The 26,951-nt window shown below is 35.9% G+C and overlaps 5 protein-coding genes and 1 pseudogene across 5 annotated transcripts; 2 read left to right on the top strand and 4 right to left on the bottom strand.

Annotated features, from left to right (window-relative positions):
* Positions 1-497: 497 nt before the first annotated feature.
* On the bottom strand, positions 498-2,930 carry LOC132050500 (probable aquaporin NIP-type). The gene is made up of 5 exons (XM_059441765.1): positions 2,689-2,930; positions 2,212-2,436; positions 1,464-1,661; positions 1,291-1,352; positions 498-772 (listed from the first exon to the last, which is right to left on the bottom strand). Exons 1-5 carry the CDS (start codon positions 2,833-2,835, stop codon positions 574-576), a joined length of 831 nt encoding a protein of 276 aa, XP_059297748.1. The 5' UTR covers positions 2,836-2,930; the 3' UTR covers positions 498-573.
* Positions 2,931-4,024: 1,094 nt separating this feature from the next.
* On the bottom strand, positions 4,025-5,064 carry LOC132050498 (ras-related protein RABE1c-like; annotated as a pseudogene).
* Positions 5,065-5,579: 515 nt separating this feature from the next.
* LOC132051206 (probable aquaporin NIP-type) lies at positions 5,580-7,314 on the bottom strand. Its single transcript, XM_059442461.1, has 3 exons — positions 7,022-7,314; positions 6,029-6,256; positions 5,580-5,802 (listed from the first exon to the last, which is right to left on the bottom strand). The coding sequence occupies exons 1-3, from the start codon at positions 7,118-7,120 to the stop codon at positions 5,686-5,688; spliced, it is 444 nt and encodes a 147-aa protein (XP_059298444.1). The 5' UTR covers positions 7,121-7,314; the 3' UTR covers positions 5,580-5,685.
* A 725-nt stretch (positions 7,315-8,039) lies between these two features.
* Positions 8,040-12,824, bottom strand: LOC132050499 (U-box domain-containing protein 7-like). Its single transcript, XM_059441764.1, has 2 exons — positions 12,057-12,824; positions 8,040-9,837 (listed from the first exon to the last, which is right to left on the bottom strand). Exons 1-2 carry the CDS (start codon positions 12,350-12,352, stop codon positions 8,997-8,999), a joined length of 1,137 nt encoding a protein of 378 aa, XP_059297747.1. The 5' UTR covers positions 12,353-12,824; the 3' UTR covers positions 8,040-8,996.
* A 4,847-nt stretch (positions 12,825-17,671) lies between these two features.
* Positions 17,672-18,211, top strand: LOC132049025 (uncharacterized). Its single transcript, XM_059439699.1, has one exon. The coding sequence runs from the start codon at positions 17,672-17,674 to the stop codon at positions 18,209-18,211; it is 540 nt and encodes a 179-aa protein (XP_059295682.1).
* Positions 18,212-23,696: 5,485 nt separating this feature from the next.
* On the top strand, positions 23,697-24,425 carry LOC132049024 (uncharacterized). The gene is made up of 2 exons (XM_059439698.1): positions 23,697-23,708; positions 23,832-24,425. The coding sequence occupies exons 1-2, from the start codon at positions 23,697-23,699 to the stop codon at positions 24,423-24,425; spliced, it is 606 nt and encodes a 201-aa protein (XP_059295681.1).
* Positions 24,426-26,951: the final 2,526 nt, after the last annotated feature.

The following is a 26,951-nucleotide window of genomic DNA, read 5'->3' as shown; positions in this document are numbered from 1 at the left end:
ATTATGGGCTCAATATTTCAAGAATCTTAGCATATAACCTATTATATTTTAAAATTATTGATTCACATCTATCATATATTGCAATTTTCATGGATTTTTACTTTTGAATTTAAGCTCAGTATTAGAAGTTCTAGTTTAGATGAACCTCGTACCTGGAGGTTACATCCACCCTGTTCTTAGAATAAAGAAAATGACACGTCAGATAAGTGTTCATTTAATTGCTCAAAAAGGCATAATAAATAGGGGATGTCGGCTGTAGTTCAAATTACACCATATTAATGGAAGAACTTATCACCGCATATCAAGTCGAAGCAAAAACTGATCGTGCAGAAATTAAAGCTGCTAGCTGAATGGTACGAGAAAAACTCTTTGTTAGATCAGCGTTCTATCATCCATTGGTCAGAGGAAGGAATCAGGGCTAGACAAGAACGGTAAATTTAAAATTTGTTAATTAAAATATGTACAATGCTGAAATTCATGCTACACGTTGAATCAAGTAAGAGATTTCAAAAAATGACATATGCTTTCACTTTGTAATCTAAAAGCTTGTTTAATTTGAATTATTTTACACTCTTAACCTCGAATAAGGGGCCCACTTTTGACTAGTTGAAGAAGTGGTTTATCTGTAAATCTAATTAAGTTGTATACAAATGCTCCTGCTACAGTACCAATGACTGGCCCAACTATATACACCCAAAGGCCTTTATAGACGTGCTTCACAATCGCTGGACCAATGCTCCTTGCCGGGTTCATCGATGCTCCTGAAATTGGCCTGCATTCAATTAACTTGAAAGGTAAAAATTAATACTCTCCATTTCCAAATCTAGTAGTATTACTTTTCACTTAAGTACTGGAGTATCAATTAAGCAAAGCGTTTACAGTGAGATACTCCCTCCAATTCAAAATAAATGTTGACTTAGCTTTTAACAATCCTTAAGAAAATACTAAAATCCTAAAAAAAAAAAAAAAAAAAAAATTATTATTTTGACTAAATTACCCTTATTTAAAATTTGCATATAACTATTAACTTGACTCATAGAGATCTGGTCACTTACCACTTATAAGGGCAAGTCTGAAAAAACAAAGTTAATTCCTTCTTCGTTATGTAAGTGGACACTTATTTTGAGCCAAAATAAAAAGTCTAGGTGAACACTTATTATGAACCGGAGGGAGTAACAGATTTAAAAATTGCTCTTTTAATTAAAGATATAATATGTTTATCTTAAAAAATACTCAAAAACTTTAAAAAACACATAATATGAATAGTGGAGTAACATTTAGCCTACATACCCGGCAACAAAGACGTTCAAGGTTATTGTCATTCCAACTGCCAATCCACCAAGTTGTCCAACCTGCTTTTCATATGCAAAACAAATTAATAAACCAATGCATTTAAGATTAATTGTGCTAACTGCTGCAGAATTTCTCTGCTCATTGTAAAATGTAAGAAATTAATAGAGTACCGCTCTATCATCTGTACAAACTCCGCAAACAACGAACATTAGGAGGAAGGAAATGATGATTTCCATAGCCAAAGATTGCCCATTAGATCCAACTGGAATTGTACCGAAATAAGATTTTGAATTGACGTCCAACAATAGTGCTAATGTACCGCTTGCTAGAATCGACCCCGTTAGCTGAGCTATTATGTACAAAGGTGCCTGTATCATATCATATGTCAATTTCATGTACATTCTGCTAAAACAAAAAGTTTAAGTAATTTTTTTTCTATCACAAGGGACCCGCAGCTGCTACCCTTTGAGTGTCTAAGTATGAACCCCCGCTCCAATAAAAAGTTTAAGTAATATTCACTTTCAGTGTAATTTTTGTTTTTTTTTACATTATCAAGTTATATTTATCTGTTGTAGCAGGTAACATGTTTTATTTTTAAGATTCCAAACCTACATTTTAAGAAGGCTTACCTATAAAATTTCTTTGAATGACTTGATATATAAAAATTATTTACACTAAATGGTGTATAAAACTTAAACTCAAAACAAGAATGAGGCCAAATTATATTTTGACAACTCCTCAATAAATTAAAATCTACACACTTCCATTTAGACGCCTAAGCTTTAGCTATCATCTATTGGGTACCTTAAGTCGTCAATTATGTGTCTATTGGTCTCTTCATACTAGCAAGTTTTCCTCCTAAGATAACTGGGTAAATAATAAAAAGCTGAAGCTTAAAAACTACTATTGAATACGTACTAGTTTCCATGAAAACCGACGAAAAATGGTGAAAGTGATAGTGACTGCTGGATTAAAATGACCCCCTGATACGTGTCCCACGGAGTAAATCATCACCATCACAATTAGACCCCATGTCACACATATTCCTGGAAACGTAATACTCCCATCGTATAGCTTATTTACTGCAACTGAACCACATCCTGCAAATATAATGAAGTACGTGCCTATTGCCTCTGCAATCAACTTCAAACCAAAAGTACATAGATGAGTTCAATTTCTACATACTAAATAGTCCAAGTAGCGTTTGAAGTAACAACATAGGTCACTTCAAAATGAATTTCAGAAACTATTCATAATAAGTAGAAGAAAATAAAGGCATACAACATGTTATAATAAGTGCAAAAAATATAAATTTTATACATCTTCGATGACGTAGTTATTATGAATGGAACAGTGACTCTATATGACTATGCTAGCCATTCTCAGAGAGCTAACCTTTTGTGCAACAACAACAACCGAAGGTGATAAACAAAATCCTATGCTTGTAGTGTTAGGCTGGGACGTATAGATATTGGCTGCATGGATGCCTTCTTCCATTTTGGAAATTTCTTGATCTTCTCGGATATCATCAATCTTTGCCATGCTTCAACCTTGAAGAAGGAAAATAAAAGTTTTTCTTGATCCCTAACAAACTTAATATTGACAAGTATTTCGAGGTAAATTCTTGTACAAGTAGGGACGTTCGCTAATTCTTTTCCTCGTGTAGCAAGGTGGGTATTTATATTAAGATAAAAGATCAACAACACGAGAATTTTTTAAAAGCCTACAAAATGTTTGACCAATCTAATAATAGTCAACTTGTTCAATCATTTTTTTCCCGTTCAATCATTCATTTCGACAATCAACTTTTGATGTCTTTAACTGTTGAGAATAATATAATATATGGTTCTAAAGGCAACAATATACATAATGTTTATTATACTATCTAGAAGCCACCGTGTTTCAAAACTTTGATTCAGCCCTCCGACTTTCTTTGAATAATTTGTATTTATCTTTGAAATTAAATTTTACTTTCACCCGTGTGGTCTTCTTCACATTCTTGGATAAAGATGGACGAGTACCGTTTTTGACTCTCTTTTATCTGTTAACGGTGGTAAAATAGGAATGGGCATTCCACCTAGCAAAATTAGTTCTCCGCTTAAACGGAACCTAATATAACGACTATTTTATACCTGTCTTCGTACACACATCATTAGTATGATAAGAATCATAGTTAATTAATTTATATTTTTACTTTAATATATAATTTAATCATGATTAAATTAATATAACTCAATGTAAATATCAGAACCGAAATAGTAGTTTATATCCATTGCACGTAAGTCTTGAATTTGGCCAACTTCAGGGACTTAGACTTACCCAGTCCTTGGTCAAAACAGAAAGGAGATCAGCAGCCAGATGCATGGGACAAGTGTGAGTTTGAGGTGCCTTATCTAGAGTTGAAATTAAATGATTCACGGGATAAATGACACAGAGTAGCTTCCTTGGTCTTCTTCCATTTAGTCTTCCAACAGAAAAGGAATTAGATTTATATATCAGGAAATCCAAACACAATGTTTGACCAAACATGAAAAACATGGGTAATTTCCATAAGAATTCAGTTATATATAAATAGATCAATATCCTTGATTTTTATCAATAAAAAAAAAAGCAAATTTTTTTTTTATTATTATTTTTTTCTAACAAAAACATCAGAAGGCAGTTTGTCGCTTCACTTTATATAAGCCAACAAAGAGTAGTGAGCATATACTGATCAAATTTTGCAAATACTAAGAGCTGCCCCAAATACAAATAGATATTGGAAGAGCATAACTGTAAAGAGAAAACTGTGAGAATGTTATAACAAAGATTAGTTTCACTCCTCCCACTAAAATGGTCACTTTGAGGATGTATTCCCCTTCATTTGCTATCAATATTTCAAGAACCACAGCAAGCTGATAATTTGGGCGCCTTGAGAAGATCCTGCTCCCTGGTCTGGTTGATTTATCCGGATGGTCTGAGGCTCAGCCTTTGAGTCAGATTCGGAAAGCCTTTGCTTTTATATCGCGACCAATGGAAAAGAAAACCTCCTCAACAATTATATTTGTCTTGGCACTAGTTTCAAAGAATTTAATGCCATACTCATCAGCTAGTGCTTGACCCTTGGATGTAGGAACAGCCCTTTTGCTTTGTCCATGTCAGCCTTGTTGCCGACCAGAATTTTGTTGACATTGTCTGAAGCATGCTGTTCAATGGTTCTTATCCAGTTCCTGATGCTGTTAAAAGATGACTCATCAGTTACGTCATACACCAGCAATATACCCATGGCTCCACGGTAGTAAGCAGTTGTAATAGTTCGGAACCGCTCCTGTCTCCTGCCAACTGCCCAGCAGTATCCCAGATTTGCAGTTTGATTCGTTTTCCATCAAGCTCTATGGTCCTTATCTTGAAGTCAATACCAATAGTTGTGATAAAACTGGTTGTCAAGGAGCCATCTGAGAAACGTAAAAGAAGGCAACTCTTACCCACACCGCTATCACCGATCAAAAGGAGCGCCTTTCGTAATCAGCTCGAGCTCTAGCGGGTGGAGCAGCCATTTGAGTTTAATTTTCTCAGATTAAATTATGAAGGGGAACTCCAACCCGGATCGGAGAAGAGTGAAAGGGGAAGAGAGAAGGAAAAAAGCAAAATTATTACGTATGATGTAAATTTGTTGATTATTTATATGTAACTTAATCTAACGGTGTACAGAATCTGTACGATCGTCTGTGCACTATCCTAATTTGACACACTAAATTGATGAAAGCCTAAAAATCACAGATACGCATGCTATTACAATGCTCCTTCCAAAAATCTAACCATGTAACACTATTGAGTGTAGTTTTTACCTAGTGTAACATATCATTTATCATTAAGTTGTAACTTACCGATCGATACATAATTATTGTAAAAAGTAACATGTATTTGGGCTTGTATCAAGAAATCTGAATAAAATTTCTTTATATGGTTAGTGTATATCAGTTAAACTCTATCAGTGAAATTGTTAGAATGGTTGCAACTAGCCCATTTTAAAAAGACTTAACTTGTAGAAAATCAAATGAAGGATGAATGATCAGTTTTCTTGCTCTCTGTTTCATAATCTGCACATTACAAGGATCTTGCATATATACACCACAGTTGGTGAAGAGTCCTAATTAAGCACATTCCTATGCTAATGTATACGCTGATGTGTGTGTATATATATATATATATATATATATATATATATATATATTATATATCTTCTGATTATAGGACTCTTCCCTAAATATTCTCTTAGGACTCTCCAACTCTATACATCTTGCGGGTAAAAAAGTTGCAACCATAGTGCAGGTAAGATTTTCATTGATACACAACAAAGGAGTTATCAAACATTACTTCTCCAAACCAAATATTGATCAACTTTGCTCATATTCAGCCCACTTTAGGAAAATGCTTAATGTAAGCTTTGAGATCGACACCCAACAGTAGTGCTAAAGTACCGCCTGCCAGAACTGATCCGATTACTTGAGCTATTATGTATACTGGTGCCTGCATCACAGGCATGTGATGTTAGTTACTTCATACACACTTTGCTAATTAATATGCTGACAAACATTTTTTTTGTTTTTTTTTACAAAATCATGAGCTTGCAGGACTCTAAAACAAGCGTCATCTAAATCTTGATTTTTCTGCAAGCAATTTTACCACATGATTTTATATATGTCATTTGCAGGTAAATCGTAAAAGTTACGTAACACTAGAACTAGTAACGTACTAATTTCCATGGGAAGCGACGGAAGATAGAGAAAATGATAGTGACCACAGGATTAAAATGAGCTCCTGATACTTGTCCCATGGAATAAACCATCACCATTACAACTGCTCCCCATGTCATGCTTATCCCTGATAACGTTATGCTCTCATCATCGACTAGCTTGTACATTGCAACTGATCCACACCATGCAAATATTATCACATACGCCCCAATTGCCTCTGCAAACAACTGCAAACAAACATAGTACTATTCTTTATACCTAACATAGACATGTGGAGAATGAATATGAAATTCAGCAAATCTTAAATTCTAAAAGCATAATTTCACGTAGGGGTGGGCATAGATTGGGCCAACCTGAAATCCGAACTTTTTGGATATTTAGTTTGGATTTTTGAATTATGGATTGGACTTTGAATTTTACTTTTAAAATTTATGGATATCGGATTTAGTCCGAAAATCCAAATTTTAGGTCTTATATTAAGCCCTACTCATATCATACGTGCCCAATACTAATAAGTGCATTACAAATGTCCAATAGATTAGTTCCCTATGACCCTAGCCATTATAGTATTTAGTCTAATATAATTACATAGCATGGGCAGCAGGATGGCCTCAATCCTAGTTAACTGTAGAAAATTATACATTCTAAGAGCAAACGATTAAGTGAATTGAGGTTGTTAATTGTTATGGCCTGACTTAAAGGCTCAAATCAAATCCAAAAATCCGAAATATCCAAACCGATTAATATAAAACCGAACTTAAAAATCCAATCCAATTCCAACTTACTTGGATCGGATTTGGATTGTAACTTCTTCAATCCAAAAATCGCTTATCCAAACTGAAATTTTCATATCCAATCCGAACGGCTAGAACGCCCCCTAATTTCACATGTTCGTGCCGGTTTCCGTAATAGGAATCTTAAAAGTTGAATCCATCAAATTTAAATTTTGAATTCACCTTATGTATGACTTTGACATTCTCAAAGAAGCTAACCTTTTGTGCAAGTGCAACATTCGAAGCTGATGAACGACGCCCTACGTTTGGAACAGATTGGGACCTAAAGATATTGGCTGCACAGGCACTTTCTTCCATAATGGTGATTTTTTCTTCTCAGTTACCTTCAATTTTTGCCACCATTGTGGATGACATAAAACAGGAAAATAGACATAAAGGGTTAATTCTCAATTTCTTTTCTTCTTGTTAATTTCCAAGGTGAGGATATTGTAAGGATATGATGAATGGTTGGGGAATTTTTTCGATAGCTACAATAGTTGGAGAATTTGTTCGAATTCCTGTATATTAGGATCTCTAGGGCCCGCAGAGTTCCAAAGTACAAACATTGATTCAGCCTTCCGATTTTCTAATTTATACTCCTATAGTCCTATTTATCTTTTGGTTTTACAAATACAGTATGGTCCTTTTTCACACAGAGCTGCTTTGCAGTTCTACTATTTTGTTGACTAAGAAAGAGGAATCAAATTTATCAAGTAACACAAACATTAATTATTGGCTATACTTTTAAAACAAAAACAAACAAAAAAAGTGCTACAGGCACATAACATTTTTTTTTTTTTTCATTTCTTTCTCCAAAACTGAGATCTGATCTTTAGCCTCTTTTATGTACGTATTGGGTTGTACCAAGTTGGACTGGACTAGCTAAGGCAATTCCAACTTGGCCATTAAACCTTTATGCATGATATAAATTATTTAGTAGTACTTTCACACCTCAAAAGCAATGATTATTTATCAAATACATATATGGAACACAAGAAGTGCGTGCAGAAAAAGCCATATTTCTAGCTGCGACAGACAAAGAATGGCCAACACCTCAATAAAAAATAAGTACTATTCTACGGGATGTTAGGATTTCACTGTTGGTCTAAAGAGATACTAATCAAGAGATAATATCTAGTGAAGTATATCAAGTGAGAAAACATTTAAAATTTCTATGGCTTTTGTTGCTCGTTCTGTTGCCTCACTCAAAGCAGTTTTAAGTAACTAACAGTCTAAGAGTAACCATTACAATATATAGAATCCGCCTCCAGCAGAAAAGTGAAAAGTTCTGAGAATAAAAACTCCATCGATTCCTTTTAAACATTCTCCGTATATCATAAAACAAACCATGAGAGTGGAGAAATGAAACTTTAACAGTTGTATTACCTTCAACACAATCTATGTTACAAAAATCAAGCTGAAAAACGATATTTATAAGACCTTATCTGTTTCCAAAATTATTGAAGAGTAACCAGTCACCTGGCGCCTATTCAGAAGGCCCCGGACTCAGTGGCGGAGCCACATGCATCCAAGGGGTGTCAACTGACACCCCTTCGCCAAAAAAGTACACTGTGTAAATACGTAAAAAGAAATTTTTTATGTATACATACTATGTGTTGAACCACCTTAATTTCGTCGTATATTTACTGTTTTATATTTTGACACCCCTTAGTAAAAATCCTAGTTCCGCCACTGCCCGGACTAGCATTCTTTAGTATCATCTGATTTTTCCAAGTACAGAAAATCAATAGCAAACCAGCTCATAGCTGCTGGGGAAGGATGAAAGTATGATATCGGAATAGAGAAACAAAAAGATCCAGCTGAGATCAAGTTGTATCACGAAGAGATTTTGGAGAGGCTGCTTTTCAACTCCCCAAAGCAGTTCGTAGATTATTATGCCCTTCCTCCAATCTGAGTGACTAGGTGTCCACCCTAAGTGTTTCCTCCTTTGAGCCTCACCCTTTCTTCACGTTTGCCAACAACCCACTTTCTATCCCGAGCACTCGGTGGAAGAAAAGGAATCAAGTCATGAGACTCAAGCATTACTCAATATAGGTGCAAGGCGGATAAAAATACAGAAACAACCACAACATACACCATGGTTAATTGAAAAACAAATTCTAGTCATTTTGCAACAGCATGGATCCTGTGAGGGAATCCCACTGGCTGCAAGGAAACAACTGGATCGGCTTTTCTAACTCTCTTTGAAACCTGAAATAGACAAATCAGCTGGAGTGCATATAAGTGCCCTTTGCTGTAAATGTCTCAAACTTTGCTCCATACTAACTTGTACCATTTCGGCAAGCATCTCCTTTGTTTTTCCTAATTGTTCCTCTCCATCTATCTGAGATATAATATTGGAAACGATGTTCTCCAATGTGTCAGGTTCAAGTTCAGAATTAGGATAAGGAGTGTCTCTGAGCAACCTCAAAAGTGTTTGCGCTTTTGTTTGAGACATAGGTGTTCCTTGAACAGTCAGCTCAAGAAGTCCAGGAATTACGCCTTCTTTTAGAATTGGTTCCCGGTATTTACCTCGGTCACTCTGACACATTGTTAGTAGAGCTCCTACAGCATGTTCTCGGCTTTGAAGAGATCCACTTTCAAGCACTTCGACTACTGCAAGTATTCCTCCTTCTTCAGATGTCAATGCAGTCCTACCATCCTCGTAACCCACTAAAGATTCTATGAGAGCAGTACATTTCTCGGCACTTTTTGAAGACTTTTTACAGGATTTAAGCAAATCAATAATGAAACATATGGGCTCTGTTTGAAGAATGTGGTTTAGGTTATCTTCATAAGTTGACAGATTATAAAGAGTCATTACTGCATCTACCTTGGCTTGTGAGCTTCCTTGTCTTAGGACTTTCACAAGTCGAGGAATGACACCAGAAGTGCTAATTATGGGCTTTGTCACAGAAGAAGCAGATAATGTAAGCAATGAGGCCGTTGCATGATCTTGTAGAGTTGAATTCTCTGATTGAAGAAAGCATATGATTGGTTCCAAAGCACCAGCATTGATGATACTTATCTTGTTTCTGGTAGAAAAGGAAAAAATGTCAAATTCAGAAGTTTGTTTAGCTTTAGTACTTAATCATTCTTCAATACTGTTAAACATTGGCAGTCATCACTTCCAAATCTTTCATTAAAGGCTCACAAAGCACAACTACTCCAGATCAAATCAAGTACAAAGTGCAGATGAATAACAACGCTCTTTTCGTGCATATACGTACATGTACATCCAAATAACCAAAACCTATACTCTTTCCATTAGCTCTGATGGTCTCTAGAACTTATTTCTCTCTTTTTTTTTTTTTTTTTTTTTTTTTTATTTTGGCGTGGGGGTGGGGGTGGGGGTGGGGTGGAGGTGGGGCGTGAAGGTGGGTGTAGGACTTACCTGTTTACTGAAAATTAATGTCACAACAGATTTAAGTAGTGAACTACCAGGGAGAGAAATTGGAATTCAACTTGAAAGCATACAAGGTATTACACGTCCACTATCCTATTCCAAGCTACAAATAGAAAATTATACCCATGGAACAAATGCTTACTGAACTTAAATCTAATGGATGGTAGAAGGCGCATACACTTCACTGGAGAGAAAGCAATGGAGGAAAACTTAAAGCTTATAGCTTGGAGGACAACAGTTTCACGGTCGTAGGGTAAAACTTGTGGTATTGTGTAAATGTTTAATTCTATAACCAAAGCCTTTCTCCATTCTTAATTTACTACTTAAATGAGGATCGTAGACTGACTATAGAACATTAGTGGGTTCAGATTAATTCCCAGAAGTACTCATCAGATTGTCAAACATGGCGCATCCCAGCGAGAAGAACTGTATTATTTAGAATTGAGATACAGAGCTATATCATTTGGCACTTTGGATGAACGAACAAATAAAGAGTGAATAAATCTTTAAATAGTAAATACTAGTCACTGTATTAGATAACTCACTTACTTTAGGACCAATTCTGATATTCCCAATACACGATTATGGAAAGACTTAGTCCTTTGAGTAAATTCTTCAACGCGTTATTTCTATTAAAACAGCAGCAAACAGAACATGAGAATATGTTAATAAAGAGTAGAATTCCCTTAGGTGTAGACTAAAAAACATTTCAGGGTATATATGCCTTCAACTTTTATCAACTTTAATGTTTACATTAGGGACAACCAGTGTTATAATCACAAATGACCCAATAAAAAGTCTGAAACTATTGACTTTACTAATAAGCTTTGTTCCAGATTATCCAAAATACTATTAGTAGCTTACTTTATATGCAACTTTAGTAAATGAATTTTTCTACTTAAGAATCGGACACAGAAGCACCGCTGCTTCATGGATCATGTTGAACACTTCTTCCAAATAACATAAAAAATCACTAAAGTTTTCAACTTCAACCATACGTTAAGCTCTAAAAGTGATTTTCTTCTAAAAGTACAGAGCTTAAAGTTCTAAACTTTGCAACTGGAAACTGAGCCTATTTTGAAGGCAGTAACCAACAATATTTAAACTTGGTTTCTACAACTTGAAATAAGCTCATATTTTCTGGAACTCTTTTACTTTGGAACTTGGTTTGACAGTGGGAATCTTTTCTTGCTTACATTTTTGCAGCAATTAGACAGAGCGGGAAAAAAAAAACAGTAATTAAATATAAGATGAATGATCATGCAAAAGCAAAAACAAAAAAAGAAAATCACCATCTTCACACTCCAATACACTCAATCGGAGGAAAAACATGCACTTAAAGAAACGAACGAGCAACAGAATAATTCGACGTCTAAAAAGCAAATAGGAAAAACATTAAAACAGTCCAAATTCACAAGCAAAAAGTTGAAAATTATCAACCCCATAATTCAGGTAGCTCCAATAGATCAACCAAATTCCAGTTTGCAACAAAATTAAGAATTCACTAGCACTTGAATGGCCAGTAAATTACTCTGTGATCTGTATACTCAAAAAGAATAAAGTTCATATAAGTACTACTCCACTATAGCATAATATCTTTTTGTAATTAAATCTTCGAAATATCTACTCCCTCTTGTTGAATATTTAATTTTGACTTGGCACGGAGTTTAAGAAAGTAAACAAGACTTTTGAATCTTAGAATGTAATTTTGTGATCTTAAACATATCAGGTGAAAATTGACTTAAGAAGTTGTCACTAAAAATGAACCTAAGACAAACAAATTGAAACGGAAAGTAATTAAAAATTAAACTAATTTATACTACTACTATTAGTTTTTATCTGAAGTACCTTTCATCTTTAACAGCGAGATTGAGGAGGGCAAGGAGAGCAGCTTCCTCATACTCAAAGGAGTTAGAACTGAGCATGTCAACTAGGGGTTTCACGGCGTTAGAGAAATAACGCCGGTAACGTTTTGAAGTCTTAGTGAGTCGTCTTATTTCCTTAGCAGCCTCAACTTTCAAAGTGGGATCATCTGATTGAATCAGAATAAGTGTTTGATAAACACTAGATGCTGACGCCGTTTGGTGAATATCATTGACGCCAATAGTGCTCATGGTGTAGCTCTTACCGGCTACAAGGTCCATCAGAAATGTGTAAAGAGTGAATTATTGGGAAAATATAATAGGCGCCTTGTTTGGAATATTGGTGTTGTTAAAAGCTCTATGGAGGGAATTTAAACAGAAAAAAAGAAAGAGGAATATGTAGTGGAATTTTATAGGGAGAAGAGAGAGCAAGGGAGAGTTATAGAGGCTGTCTTGTCGGGACAGCCACGGAGAGGGTGGGGTCGGGGAGTCTATGGTTCAACTGTTTTTGTTAGTTGGTGCTCCAAAAAGAATTTTACAAGCAATGGATGGAGTACTGATACGATTACTTAGGGGTGCTAATTGAAACTGATTGCAAGGGATTGATCAATATGCTTACTAATTACAAATCTTGCTCTTACCAAAATTTATTAGATTATTGCAGGTATGTATTGCATGAAGTAGGAAGGGCATCAGTCAAGCACATTTCAGAGAAGCTAATGGAGATGCGGATCGATTAACAAAAAATGAATGTAATCTAAATATTTTTAATGGCTTGATGATGTATCTCAATCCGCCGCTTTTATTATTTCTCTATTTGAAAGGGACGAAATAGGTATTATGTTGCCTAGGCTAGTCCTCTTAGAGCCCGTTTGGCTTAGCTTATAAGTTGCTGAAAACAGCTTATAAGCTGCTTTTTTTAAGCCCATCCAAACAGGCTTTTAATTATATTTAACGAATAAAATTCCTCAATAACAAAACATAAGGGGGTGCTAATAAGATGATTAGGCCCCTTTCATTTTTAATTAAAAATCTCTATCTAAAAGGTCTTTGCATTTCTAGGGAAGAAATGGTCAAGATAGAGAATTTCTTTGATAAAATTAATAAACTTCGGATACATTTGCTGATGTAATCTTTGATTTTAAAGTTAAAATAACCAAGGATTATATCAGCAAATGCTCATCCTATTTCAATTCAGAAAAGATTAAGAAATAAAAATATTTTCTATTTTATTAGGAAAAAGAATTTTATCATTATCTAAATGAAAATTAATAATCGTTTTACCATGATCTTATATATATGACCTATATTATTAGTTAAAAAAATAAATGGGGTAATTTTATTCTAATTGATAAAATGAGATTAAGAAGAAAAAACAATTACCTCCCACTTTTTTATTAGGTAAAGGGATTTTAAAAGAAAAGAAACAAGAAAAAATTTCTTTAAAAATAATGTGTTTAAAAAGAAAAGAAACAATATGTTTATTAGGAAAAGGGCATTTTTGACCCAATAATAACAATAAGGGCATTTTTGTTCCATTTCATATTGTTTAAGGGCATTTTTGGACCAAGCTATGAACAAAGAGTATTTTTGTTCAATTTCACATAGTTTAAGAGCATTTTTGACCCTTTTCCTTTTTTATCATGGCTACTGTTGGTTTCGTAGTTCACCTGTTAGTTTTCTGCTGGGACTGCTAATAAACTAACTCAACCACCAAGTTAAATTTAAAAATAGAAAGGAAAAAAATCAACTACCAAGTTAATTTTTTAAAAAGACAAAAATTTAACAGCCAGTTTATAGACTTGAAGAGTCTAAGTCCTGAGATCAATTGTTTTGACAATAGACTTATATATCGTCAACATGAATATAATGTAATTCGTATAGTTTCAACTAGACGGCGTATGTCCGTGCGCCCAACACTTTGGATTATAGTGTATCTATGTGTATGTAGCTGTGTTTGGATAGTGATAATATATATATTTTCTATTGTTAATAAACATACATAAGTTTGCACTATTTTTATGCATATATATATATATATATACACACACACACACACACACTATGGTCAAAACATGATTAATATAACATTGTAATTTGTGCTCCGTATCCAAAACTTTATTATATTAGTGTTTGCTATGAATACAAAGTTGGCAAAAATTTATTAATACTTTTTAAAAGAGAAGACTTGTTTAAAAGGAATTTTCCTCTCTTTGAGATAAAACAATAGCAATATTTAAGCATCAGTTGATAGTTTGAATTTTAATTTGATTAAATTAAAGGTGTAAAATATTCTATTGTTAATGCATGTAGATTGGACCTAAACAATACTAATTATTTTTTATCAAATTTTGATTTGGATAATTCTAATTCAAATTATTAAATTAATTTTACATGTTTAAAACGAAACAAAGTAGAAATTTGATTTTCTATTTAAACAAAGAACTACTATTTTTTAATTTTTGGTAAATATTCTTGGGTTAGCTCATTTTACTTGTCATGTTGTCTTTTGCATGATTTTTTAAGGAAACGTCAATTAGAATTATAATTTGACTAATTTACCTTATTAATTATTTGATCTCCATTTAATATTATTTTTTATTTTATGAAATTAATCTCTTTTCACATTTATGAGAGTAAGAATAAAAATGAAAAAGTAATTAAATTCTATCTTATTTTAAAATATAAATATTTTGAGTATATTTATTTAGTAAACATAACAAATAAATGACATGGCAGAATAGCAAATACAACAGTTAAATATCTAGATTAGATCTCAGGCTAATATAAGAAAAGAAAGGAAATTGTATGGTTTGGCTACTTAACCTTTTGAAGAAATAATTTCATTTGCTCCCACTAATGAGTTGATACGCATGTGTGATGAATCCACCATTATTGACTTAATGGGGATACTTTGGGAATTACATGAATATTGTTTGATTTTTTAATATGGGGTGCACATTTTATTTTTTTTGTTTTTCATATTGCTTTATTTTTTTATATGAGGTCCACTTTTTTTTTTTTTTTTTTTTTTTTTTTTTTGCATGAGTTTGGAGATGGTGGGGTCCACTTTTTTTTCCTTTTTTTTTAATATTGCTTGGTGTTTTTAGTATGGGGCCCACCTTTTTTTTTTAGGGTGACTAACGACGAAGCATGGGTTTTATAGTAGAAATACTGCAATCTTTCTAGCTAATGGTTCATTTTTGTGTGTACCTGTCATAGCGGATATACAGCTTGTACGTACTACTATTGATTCTTTACGTAAACTATTCATTGTATACCTGGAAAAGTAAAAAACCTTGACACGTGGCGTATTAGCAGCAGGACATGTGGCAGCACAGGTAAAGGCATTATTAGTCATTTCGTTGGAATAGGATAAGGGTCTCTAAGTCTAATCGGAGGAAATCCTTTGAGCCGGTATTGCCACGGGATGTCATTGGATTGGGTCATTAAACAAGGAGATACAGCTCGCAGTCGTTACTCAATCGGAGCAAATCCAATTGGAACGTTACGATTAGAATCGAATGAGCATTTAAGGCTCATTATTAGTCTTAATTATTAGATAATCACAGCGGGCTGATTCTTGTACTATAAATATGAGCCTATTATTCTTGTTAATATCATCAGATTTCTAGCACACAACATTCTTTACAATTTCTTATTTAAGCAATATATTCAGTTTTCTCTTGCATTCATTTTAACTGTCAATCCGGTCATCGAGCTTCAACTAGGAACGGGTTGACTTCAACTGAGATAATCACTCCGGCCTTTTTATTTATTTAGTATTCTGTTATTATTATTCGACTAAAATTCATTTTACCACAAATCGATTCACGTATCCTTTAAACCACTAACAAATTCAACTGTACCCTTGGGGAAAACAGTTTGGCGCCTACTGTGTGGCTAAGGATAATAGTGATGATTCGTTTAAATCTCACCTATTTCATTTAAGGTTTTCTTGTGACCAGGATTTTATCAAGAATGTCTAGGAGCCAGGATCACAATGATGCTAACAACAACAACAACCTAGGTAACAATGAAAATGCTCCAATCCTTGATCCAACGACTGGTGAAACTAGGAATGAGCAAATCGTTTCGCCTCAAGGATCTAGAAGGAACAACGTTGAGGATGAAGCAGAGAACGTGGTTCGAATCGCCAGGACTGATTTGGACAGAATATTTGATATGTTGGACAAGCAACAACAAGCGATTATGCAGTTGCAGGAAAAGGATAACGGGACAAATGTGTCAAATAAAGATGTCGAGACTCGCACCGAAGGTCGACGTGATGGGAACGACAAAGGTTCGGAATCAAACGAATCCTCAAAGATCTTGAAATTGCTCCAGGATCTCAGTAGCCGTATGGAAAAGAACGAAAAGAAAGTGGATATATTCAATTCACGAGTGGACCAGATTCCTAGAGAACCGCCAATCTTGAAGGGTCCGGATTCCAAGAAATATATTCAGTTGCCATTCCTGCCAAGTGATGCTCCGAAGTTGATCCCTAAAAGGTTCAAAATGCTAGACCTTCCAAAATATGATGGGACTACAGATCCACAAGAACACGTGACGACACTACGTGTGCAATCAAAGGCAATGACATGCGGCAGGATGAAATTGAGTCGATTATGCTCAAAAAACTCGGTGAAACACTGGTCAAAGGATCTATGACTTGGTATCATCACTTACCTGAACATTCTATTACATATTTTGCTATGCTTGCAAATAAGTTCATCAAGGCTCACGCCGAGGCGAAAAAGGTGCAAGCAAGGAAGGACGACATATTCAGAATAGCCCAGAAGGATGATGAGTTGCTGCAGGAGTTAGTGGTAAGATTTCAAAAGGAATGAATGCTCCTTCCCGCAGTACCAGATGAATGGGCGGCAGCAGCCTTCACTAAAGGCTTAAATCCAAGAAGTTCAAGTGCATCGCTGAAATTGAAGGAAAAATTGTTGGAGTATCTGGCAGTGACATGGGAAGATGTGCATAACCGGTATGAATCAAAGATACGGGTAGAAGATGATCAGAGCTCGGACTGCAGGAAGAGTTAAGGGACCTGAAAAGTCGAAAAGGGTAGTAGATTCGGATTTCAAGGCGTTGAAAGATAGATATCAACCCTATGGAGCTCCGAAGCGGTCGAATTCTTAATTGGATCCAAGGAAAAATAGTCGATCCTTTCCCTCCGAGAGAAGTGGTAGTGATAGGCGTTATGATCGCAGACCTTCAAGCAGAGGATTACAAGATAAGAATGCCGGTGGGACTTCTTTTGCTAATAATGTTTATAGTCCCAGCTTGTCCGAGTATAATTTATGTATAGATGCAGCTGAGTTGGTGTTAGCGATTGGACGTATTGAAGGAACTAAATTCCCGAAAGATATCCAAATAGATCCTAACCTAAGGGATCGGAGTTTGATATGTGCATACCATCAAATGCACGGCTATCAGACTGAAAATTGTCATCATTTGAGAGATGAAATAGCACGACTATTAAAGGAAGGACACTTGAGAGAATTCTAAAGTGATCGGGCCAAGGCAAATTACGGAAAAAATAAAGATGCAAACAAGCCTGCGGAACCAGTCAATCCACAACATGTTATTAATATGATTATCGGAGGAGCAAACGTTGCAGAAACCACCATCGTGGCTTCAAAGAAAATGAAGGTGTCGGTGACTCGAGAGAAGAGATCTAGGGATTACCTGCGGAATGAGGCGATCACTTTCAATCATAAAGATGTAGAGAATATTGCTTATCCGCACAATTTTGCGTTGGTAATTTCTGTTAATATTAATAAGTTTCTTGTTAAACGTATTTTGATTGATCCAGGTAGCTCGACCAATATAATCCAATGGAGGGTGTTAGAAAAAATGGCTTTACTTGATCAAATTATTCCGACAGTTAGAGTTTTAAATGGTTTTAACATGGCGAGTGAAACAACAAAAGGAGAAATCATCCTACCAGTTGATGCGATTGGAACGGTCCGACTAACAAAGTACCATGTCATGGACAGAGTAATGAGATACAATGCTTTATTTGGTAGACCATGGATACATGATATGGAGGTTGTTGCATTAACTCTGCATATGACGCTGAAGTTTCCTAATGCATATGACGCTGAAGTTTCCTACTCCGGAGGGGACTAAGGAAATTCGAGGGGATTAACTAGTGGCTGAGTCAATGTTCGCAATTAAGGGAACATTGGGAAAATAAAAGGACGTGAAGAATAAGGAAATATCGGATAAATAGAAATTACAGAAATCGAAGGATATAATTTCAGAAAAGCCAGAAGCAGCAGCCGCTAGGAACTTAGAGAAGTTGGAAGGCGAAGTTGAAGATATTAATGAAGAAGAAGATTTATATAGAGTTCTCAGATCCTTTGTAGTACACAATGATTCCGATGCGACAAAGTCAACCATAGAGGAAATCGAGCAAGTGGTCTTGTTCATCCAATTGGCCGAAAGGAAGGTATACCTGAGCACCGAGTTAACTCCGGAGCTCAGGATTAAGTTTATTGAATTTCTTAAAGCTAATGCAGATTGATTTACATGGTCTCATTTAGACATGACAGGTATAAAATCGGAAATCACAACTCATAAGTTGAGCTTGGATCCAAATTTTTCACAGGTAAAGTAGAAGCGGAGGCCCATTGCAGAGGTCAAAAATAGGTTTGTTAAGGAAGAGTTAACCAAGTTATTAAATATTGGTTCCGAGAAGTTGAATATCTTGAATAGTTGGAAAATGTCGCCATAATGCCTAAAAAATTTGATAAATTTAGGATTTTTATAAATTTCAAAGATTTAAATAAAGCCCGCCCGAAGGATTTTTTTCCTTTGCCTCACATTAATCATATGATTGACGCTACGGCAGGGTATGAGATGTTGAGTTTTCTTGACACTTACTCCGGATATAACCAAATAAGGATGAATCCGGAGGATCAAGAGAAAACTTCTTTTATTACTAAGTATGAAACATATTGTTATAATGTAATGCCATTCAGTTTAAAAAACATTGGGGCAACATATCAACGACTAGTTAATCGCATGTTTGAAAAACAAATAGGTAATACAATGGAGGTTTATATAGATGATATATTGGCTAAGTCCCTGGAAACAGGTAACCATTTGAAGCATTTGCAAGAAACGTTCGATGTGCTTTAGAAATACAACATGAAGTTGAATATAGAGAAATGTGCTTTTGGAGTAGGCTCGGGCAAGTTCCTAGGCTTTCTGGTATCAAACAAAGGGATTGAAATAAATCCGGATAAAATTAAAGCTATTGAAGAAATTTCAGAAGTCACTGGGGATGTGAAGACGGTGCAAAGCCTTACCGGAAGGATAGCTGCCCCAAGTCGGTTCATTTCTAGGTCCTAGGGAAAATGTCACAAATTATCTTCACTTTTCAAAAAGAAAAAGGACTTTGGTTGGACTCCGGAATGCCAACAAGCATTGAAAGATCTGAAGAAATATCTTTCTAGTCCATTGTTGTTGCATAAACCAAAAGCGGACGAACAATTGTTCCTATACCTGGCCGTATTAGCGGTTGCTGTACTGGTCCGAGAAGACCAAGGTACGCAATTTCCAATTTATTATGTAAGTAGAACTCCGGCTAGTGCAGAAACTAGGTACCCCCATTTAGAAAAAACCAGCATTCGCATTAATCACTTCGACTAGAAAATTAAGAACATGTTTTCAATGTCACCCCATTTCTGTTGTAACAACCTATCCCTTAAGAAATATAATACATAAAACTGAATTGTCGGGTAGGTCGGCTAAATGGGCTGTTGAAATTAGTGGGTATGATATAGAATACAAGCCCTGAACAGCAATAAAATCCCAAGTTTTGGCCAATTTCATTGCAGATTTTACTCTGGTATGACTTCGGAAGTAGAGAAGGAGCTTGTATTAGCTTTAGAGGTTGTATCGGGAGTTTAGACCTTGTTTATGGATGGTGCATCTAACGTAAAAGGGCCGGACTAGGAATTATGCTTAGAAGACCTATGGGTGAAGTCATTAGACAGGCAATAAGAACTGTGAAATTAACTAACAATGAAGCCATATATGAGGCTATGATTGCAGTTTTGAAATTGACAAGAAGCTTGGGGTCTGAGTCAGTCGAAGCCAAGTGTGATTCACTCTTGGTAGTGAATCAAGTGAAGGGGATCTTCGATGGAAAAGAAGAAAGAATGCAGAAGTACTTGGATAAAATTCAAATATTAATATGTCGGTTCAAGGAATCCAAGATAGAGCATGTGACTCGAGAGCAAAATAGTGAGGTGGATGCCTTGGAAAATTTAGGATCATCGGTGGATATTGAGGGTGTAGGTACCGGGAAAGTAGTGCAACTCTTAAATTCAGCCATAGATAACTGCCACAGAGAGATAAATTTCACAGGCTTGGCTTGGGACTGGCGAAACAAGTATGTCAATTACTTGAAGGACGATAAGCTTCCTACTGATCCGAAGGAGTCAAGAGCACTTCGTACGAAGGCTGCCCGATATTGCATATTCGACTGTCAATTATACAAGAGATCATTCTATCGCCCATTGGCAAGATGTTTTGGTCCTGAAGAAACTGATTATTTAATGCGCGAAGTACACGAAGGGCATTGTGGAAATCATTCCGGGACATAATTATTGGTATGCAAACTAACTAGAGCTGGATATTATTGGTCGATGATGGAAGAAGACGCCAAAACTTTCATCAAAGAGTGTGATGAATGTCAAAGGCACACTCACATGATTCATCAACCGGCAGAATTGTTGCATTCGGTCGTTTCACCTTGGCCTTTCATGAAATGGAAAATGGATAATATGATACCATTGCCAGCGGCCCCCAGCCAAGTAACACTTATTTTGATTATGACTAATTATTTCTCTAAATGGATTGAAGCAGGGACTTTCAAGAAAATTGGAGAAAGAGAAGTCATTGATTTCATTTGGGATCATATCATTTGTCGGTTCGGAATACCGAAAGAGATCACTTGCGATAATGGGCCACAATTCGTTGGTAGAAAAGTCGCGGAGTTCTTTGATGGACTCAAAATTAAAAGGATTGTGTCTACTCCATATCACCCGAGTGCAAATGGTCAAGCTGAGTCAACGAACAAAATGATCATTCATAATTTGAAGAAAAGATTGGCTTCGGCAAAAGGGAAGTGGAGAGAAACTTTGCCGGAAGTATTATGGGCATACAGAACCACAATGGAGAAACTCTGTTTTCTCTGGTATATGGCACGGATGCGTTAATTCCGGTTGAAGTGGGGGAACCTAGTTTGAGATTCACTCATGCCACCGAAGAATCAAATGACGAAGCTATGGCAATGAAATTGGATTTAGCGGAAGAACATCGTGAAAAAGCATTCTTTGTAGTCGTGGCTAAAAAGCAAAAAATGGAGAAATATTTCAATTAGCAGACAAATTTTAGACACTTTCAAGTGGGGGATTTGGTCCTCTGAAAAGTAACTCTCAATACTAAAAAACCTAATAAGGGAAAGTTAGGTCTGAATTAGGAGGGACCTTACAAAGCATCATGAGTCACGGGAAAAGGTTAGTACCAATTGGAAGATGAAAACGGGCAAAAGTTGCTGAATAATTGGAATGTTAGTCACCTGAAACGATATTATTGCTGAAAGGAAGGTATGGTTTGTCATTTTTAAGAAGGGAATTTTAAGGTTTGAATTTTTTACAGGAAAAGGACTGAAAGTTTGTTTAAAGAAATAAGGGTGAATCAAGATTGAAAACACGTGTTGCACTCTTTTTCCCTTAGACCGGTTTTTGTCCCAAACAAAAAAAAAGGGTTTTCCTAGCGAGATTTTTAATGAGGCAACAATGTAAAGCGTGTTACTATCAAGAAGAACTCGGTACTGTACGACAATTGATAGTCTATCATAGCATTTGAATTTTCATACTTCAGACACAAAGACTAGGGGAATACCCTCAGATAGAAGTGTTTAGTTTATGAAGTTTAGTTTATTTTTGCAAGTGTAAGGGGAATGAAAGATCGGAGAATCTAGCCCTGATGTTAACTTTTTGTAAAAACATAAAGGTCGAATAAACCTTGTCGGAGAATTCATGAAGTATGAGTAAATGTTGATCCGAATTATTTCCTCCGAATTATTTTGTTAAATTTTATTTATTCTTTGAAATTTTTATTAAATGCATCGAGTCTTCAACCAGGGACTGTAGACATGAAAATAGGTAGAATAAAATCTGAATCTTTTATTTGAAAGGCGTTATATTGTCCAGAATCAAAAGTAAATAGAATCGTGCTCGAAGTAAACAAGATATGTCTTGTTTACAAGCATAAATAAAGGCCTAATACATTTATTAAAAAATTGCAGGAATTAATTTCGAATTAAGTTAAAGCGAGAAGATTGCCTCATAAGAATATCTGAGTAAGATAACAAAAATAATAAAGATCAAAAGACTGGTAAAAGTCGATCTTAATTAGAAACTGAGAATGATTCATTCATAAAAGACCAAAATGGTCTGAAAAATTACAAAGATTCATCATCTGAGTTTTTGGGGTCGTGGTCCTTGGAGTCATCCTCGAAGCTTTCAGCAGCAGACATTCGTTGGTAGGCTTGAACCTCCAATTTCTTGGCCTCGACAATCTTTGCACCCATCCTGAAGGCCATTTCGAGTTTGTTCCAGGGTAAACCTAAGAACATTTCACTTGGTGTGTTCAGTCCTTAGAACGGATAAGGCTTTTTCAGCTGCTAAGTCAGCACGAGCCTAATCCAGGTGAGTTGAAATTTCTTCATTCTTCCGAACGGATACATCAAGATTAGATTTCAACTTAGCAATGATGTTGGCTTTTTGGCGATTCTCGGCTTGGGACTGCAACAAGTTTTGTTCGAAATTCAGAGCAGCATTGGTTAGCTCGAATTTCCATTCTTCATTAATTACGGAGAGCTCATTATTGAGTCTATCAATCTCAGCAGAGAGAAAGATTTCATTCTTTTCTTTAAGAAATAGAACTTTCCCATTAAAATCAAGTTCACTTCGGATGTCCTCGAGGTCATTGAAAAGTTGATCAGCCTCTTTCTCCAAAGTGTTCTTTTCATTCTAAATTCGTCCAAGATCTTCCATAGCTCGGAAATAATCGTTCTTGAACTTGGTCTGTTCGGCTTTTACTAAAGGAAGCTCTTCCACAGATTGATGATTTCTTCACTTAAGTTTTTGCCTCAGATGAAGAATATCTCTCTCTTAGGCATCCAGCTGAGCCTTCAAATCATCATTCTCTTCGAGACAAAGGCGAAAACCTTCTCTGATCAAAATAGAAGACTGTGTTGAAAAGGTCGAATCAATTAACGGTGAAAGAAGTATACAAGTGTAAACTGATGAAATGTAAAAAAGAATAAAAAAACTTACTTTGTTTGATGTATGCATCCCTTCGTTGATTAAACACTTCCAGGAGACTCCGCTTTTCTTCTCTTTATCAGACTTCGATACCAGAGGCTTTAAATAGCTAGCAACTCCAACTGGTCGATCGGGGAAATTTGTATCTTCAGGAACAAAAATAGTTGTTGTTCTGCGCCGGGTCGGATCCATGCTTGGAGCCCGAAAAATATTCACCACCATTACTGACTCTTCAAAATCAAACAGATGAGGTCCAGACAGATGTTTCTATGGCTAAGCAGGTTGCTGATATTCCAAAAAATTCTAAAAAGCATGAAGCTAGTAGTGACACTAGCAAAGAAATAATTAAAGGGGCTCTTCGCCCTTTGACCCAACTATTTAAATCTATACCTCTCTTTCCATAGAGGTTCGTGAAAAAGACTGAGGATGCTAAGTGTCAGAGGTTCTATGATCAGTTGAAGCAGCTATCGATGAACATTCCTTTTCTTGATGCCTTCCAAGAGATGCCGGGTTTTGCAAAATATTTGAAGGAGTTGTTTACAAAGACGAGACCGATAAAGAATGACACTGTGAGTCTGACTCATCGTGTTAGTTCTATCATATCTACAACCAGTGCTCAGACGAAAAAGGATCCAGGGGCCTTTGCAATTCCATATTCTGTTGGTCACCATGATTCTGCTGGTGCTTTATATGATAATGGGGCTAGCATTAACCTCATGCCGCTTGTTATTTATAAGCAATCGGGGTTGGGAATGCCTAGACCTACCACCATGCGACTACATATGGTTGATAGATCTATAAAGAGGCCAGTTGGGGTTGTTGATGATGTGCTTGTTCGGGTTGGCGAATTCCTTCTACTGATAGGTTTCGTAATTCTTTATTGTGTTATTGATCGAGATATCTCGATTATTCTGGGGAAACCTTTCCTTACCACGGGAAGGGCTCTTATGAATTCTGAGAAGAACAAGATCAAGTTCCATGTTAATGATGAGAGGTGACTTTTTAGGCCAGTAAGGGAATGAAGCTACCGAGTGCTTACGAAAGCATTTCAGTTGTTGATGTCATTAATATGATAGATGAGGCTGTTGAATTTAAAATAGAAGAAGAATGTTTGGGTGAGTTTCTAGCAACCATATTGGTGAACTTCGATGCTGATGATGAAAGGTTACATGGAGACTATTAATTCTCTTGTGGGGTTGGGTTCCTACTTTTACCAACCAAAGAAGCTGGATCTTGATCTTGAGAACAGAAAGACTCCTCCAGCTAAGCCATCTATTGTAGAGCCTCCCAAGCTTGCGCTTAAGCAGCTTCCTTCACATCTGAGGTATGAATTTCTGGGTCCAGATAATACTTTTCCAATGATTGTGTCTGCATTGTTGAATGACGAGCAAACGAAAAGGTTGTTGGAGATTCTGAGAGAGTATAGACGTGTGATTGGGTGGACCATTTCTAAAAGTTAAGGTATTCCTTCTAGTATTTGTGAGCACAAAATTTAGCTCGAGAAGGATAGCACACCGAGTGTTGAACATCAGTGGAGATTGATTCCACCCATGCAAGAGGTGGTCATGAAAGAGATTATTAAGTGGTTAGATACTGGAGTTGTTCATCATATTGCAGACATTAAATGGGTGAGCTTGGTTCAATGTGTTTCAAAAAAGAGAGGTATCACAGTGATACCTAATGCTAAGAACGAGTTGATTCCAACTAGAACTGTTACCGGGTGGCGTGTCTGTATCTATGAATTTTGCAACTTGGAAAGGCCATTTCCCATGCCTTTTACTGATCAGATGCTTGATCGGCTGGCGGGAAGGTCACACTATTGCTTCCTAGATGGGTATTCTGTCTATAACCAAATTAATATTACTCTTGAAGACGAGGAGAAGATTACCTTCACTTGCCCTTATAGGAAATTTGCTTTTGGCTGAATGCCGTTTGGTCTTTGTAATGTACCGGCTATGTTTCAGCGGTGTATGATGTGTATGTTCTTGGATATGGTTGAGGACTTCTTGGAGGTCTTCATGGATAATTTTTCAGTTGTGGGTGATTCATTTGATGAATGTCTTTACCACTTGGGTCAAGTGTTGCAGATATGTGAGAAAACTAATCTTGTGCTTAATTAGGAGAAGTGCCATTTTATGATGAAGGAAGGGATCGTTCTCGGTCACAAAATCTCTGAGAAAGGGATTGAGGTTGATCAAGCCAAAATTAATGTCATTGCCAAGCTTCCTCCACCCATCTCTGTGAAAGGAGTCAGAAGTTTCTTGGGGTTGTTGCTCCTAAACGCACACGCAAGTATACATGGTCGTACAAGTAATATATGATTTTAAAGTCCAGATATCGTACCACATGGACTTATGATTAACTATTTACTAAATTAAACTGATGCTAATTATCTAATCAAGAAATAAAATCCAAATTTATATTTACAAACTAACTAAAAATAAAATAAAAAAAAAGCAAATAATGAAGTTCAACCAAAAAAGAATAGACTTTTATCGGAGAAGAGAAAGATCTAGGGATATGATCACTAACAATCCAGTTGAGTCTTTAACCCATTCTACCTATCAACTTCCTGAGTTACTAGTTGACGGGTTAATTATAACTTTATGATATTCTCTCGAACTACTCACAAGCCTGTAGATGCTACTATAACGCCTATATCTCTATAATCCAGTGGCAACAAGAATGGTTTATTTCTCTGTATCCTACTAAGTAGGGCTGAAGAGTATATCTCTATCCTCAGTAGTGAAACGATTAAATCGAACAAACTCTATTTATTCTTATTACGTACGTGAATTCCCCCTTTCAAGTCCAACTCGCGCACCACAGATAGTGTTTAATTAGTGATCAAGTAATTAAACAATTAAGCACAATAATAAACAAGCAACTCAAAGATGGAAATCAATAGATAGCAACAATCGTCAAACCACAACTTTCATCATAGTGTCAAAGACCCTAGAACTAAAAAGTTTAGCTCCACATAGATATGGAGGAAAAACAACAAATCATCCGAATAAACACTTAAAAATGAATACTATAGAAAAGAGAAGATAAAATCCTGTAATTACAGCCTCCATTGCGGCTCCAAGCTCTCTCTAGGGCCAAAGTTATGTAAAAATTGTATAAAATGTGCATTATAGGGTACCAAAAGACCTGGGCTTTTAAAAATCAAATCCAACTCGAACCAGAAAAAAATAGCGGACTACAGTCTTAAGATTCTGCAGTCGATTTTCCATGCGATTTCACTGCGCCGCAACTCCAGCGCACGTCCTTGAATCTGCCAGGTACGTTCTTTGCTCCTTAATGCAATTCCTTCCTTCATTCTTTCATATTTGTTTTGTCCAATCATTACCCAATTATGATTCCAATCATTATCCCATTACTTGTTGTCCCCCATATGTCTTCTTTCTTTATTACTTTCTTTCTTTTATTGTCTTTTTACTCTTTTCCTACTCTCTATCGAATTTTGCTCCAAATCTCTTCAATTCTCCCAATGCTTTATTCCTACAAAGTAAAATTATAAT

The sequence above is a fragment of the Lycium ferocissimum genome, chromosome 3 (genome assembly GCF_029784015.1).
Source record: "Lycium ferocissimum isolate CSIRO_LF1 chromosome 3, AGI_CSIRO_Lferr_CH_V1, whole genome shotgun sequence".
In the NCBI taxonomy this organism is placed as follows: Eukaryota; Viridiplantae; Streptophyta; class Magnoliopsida; order Solanales; family Solanaceae; genus Lycium; species Lycium ferocissimum.
This window is presented reverse-complemented; position numbering and strand designations above follow the sequence as displayed.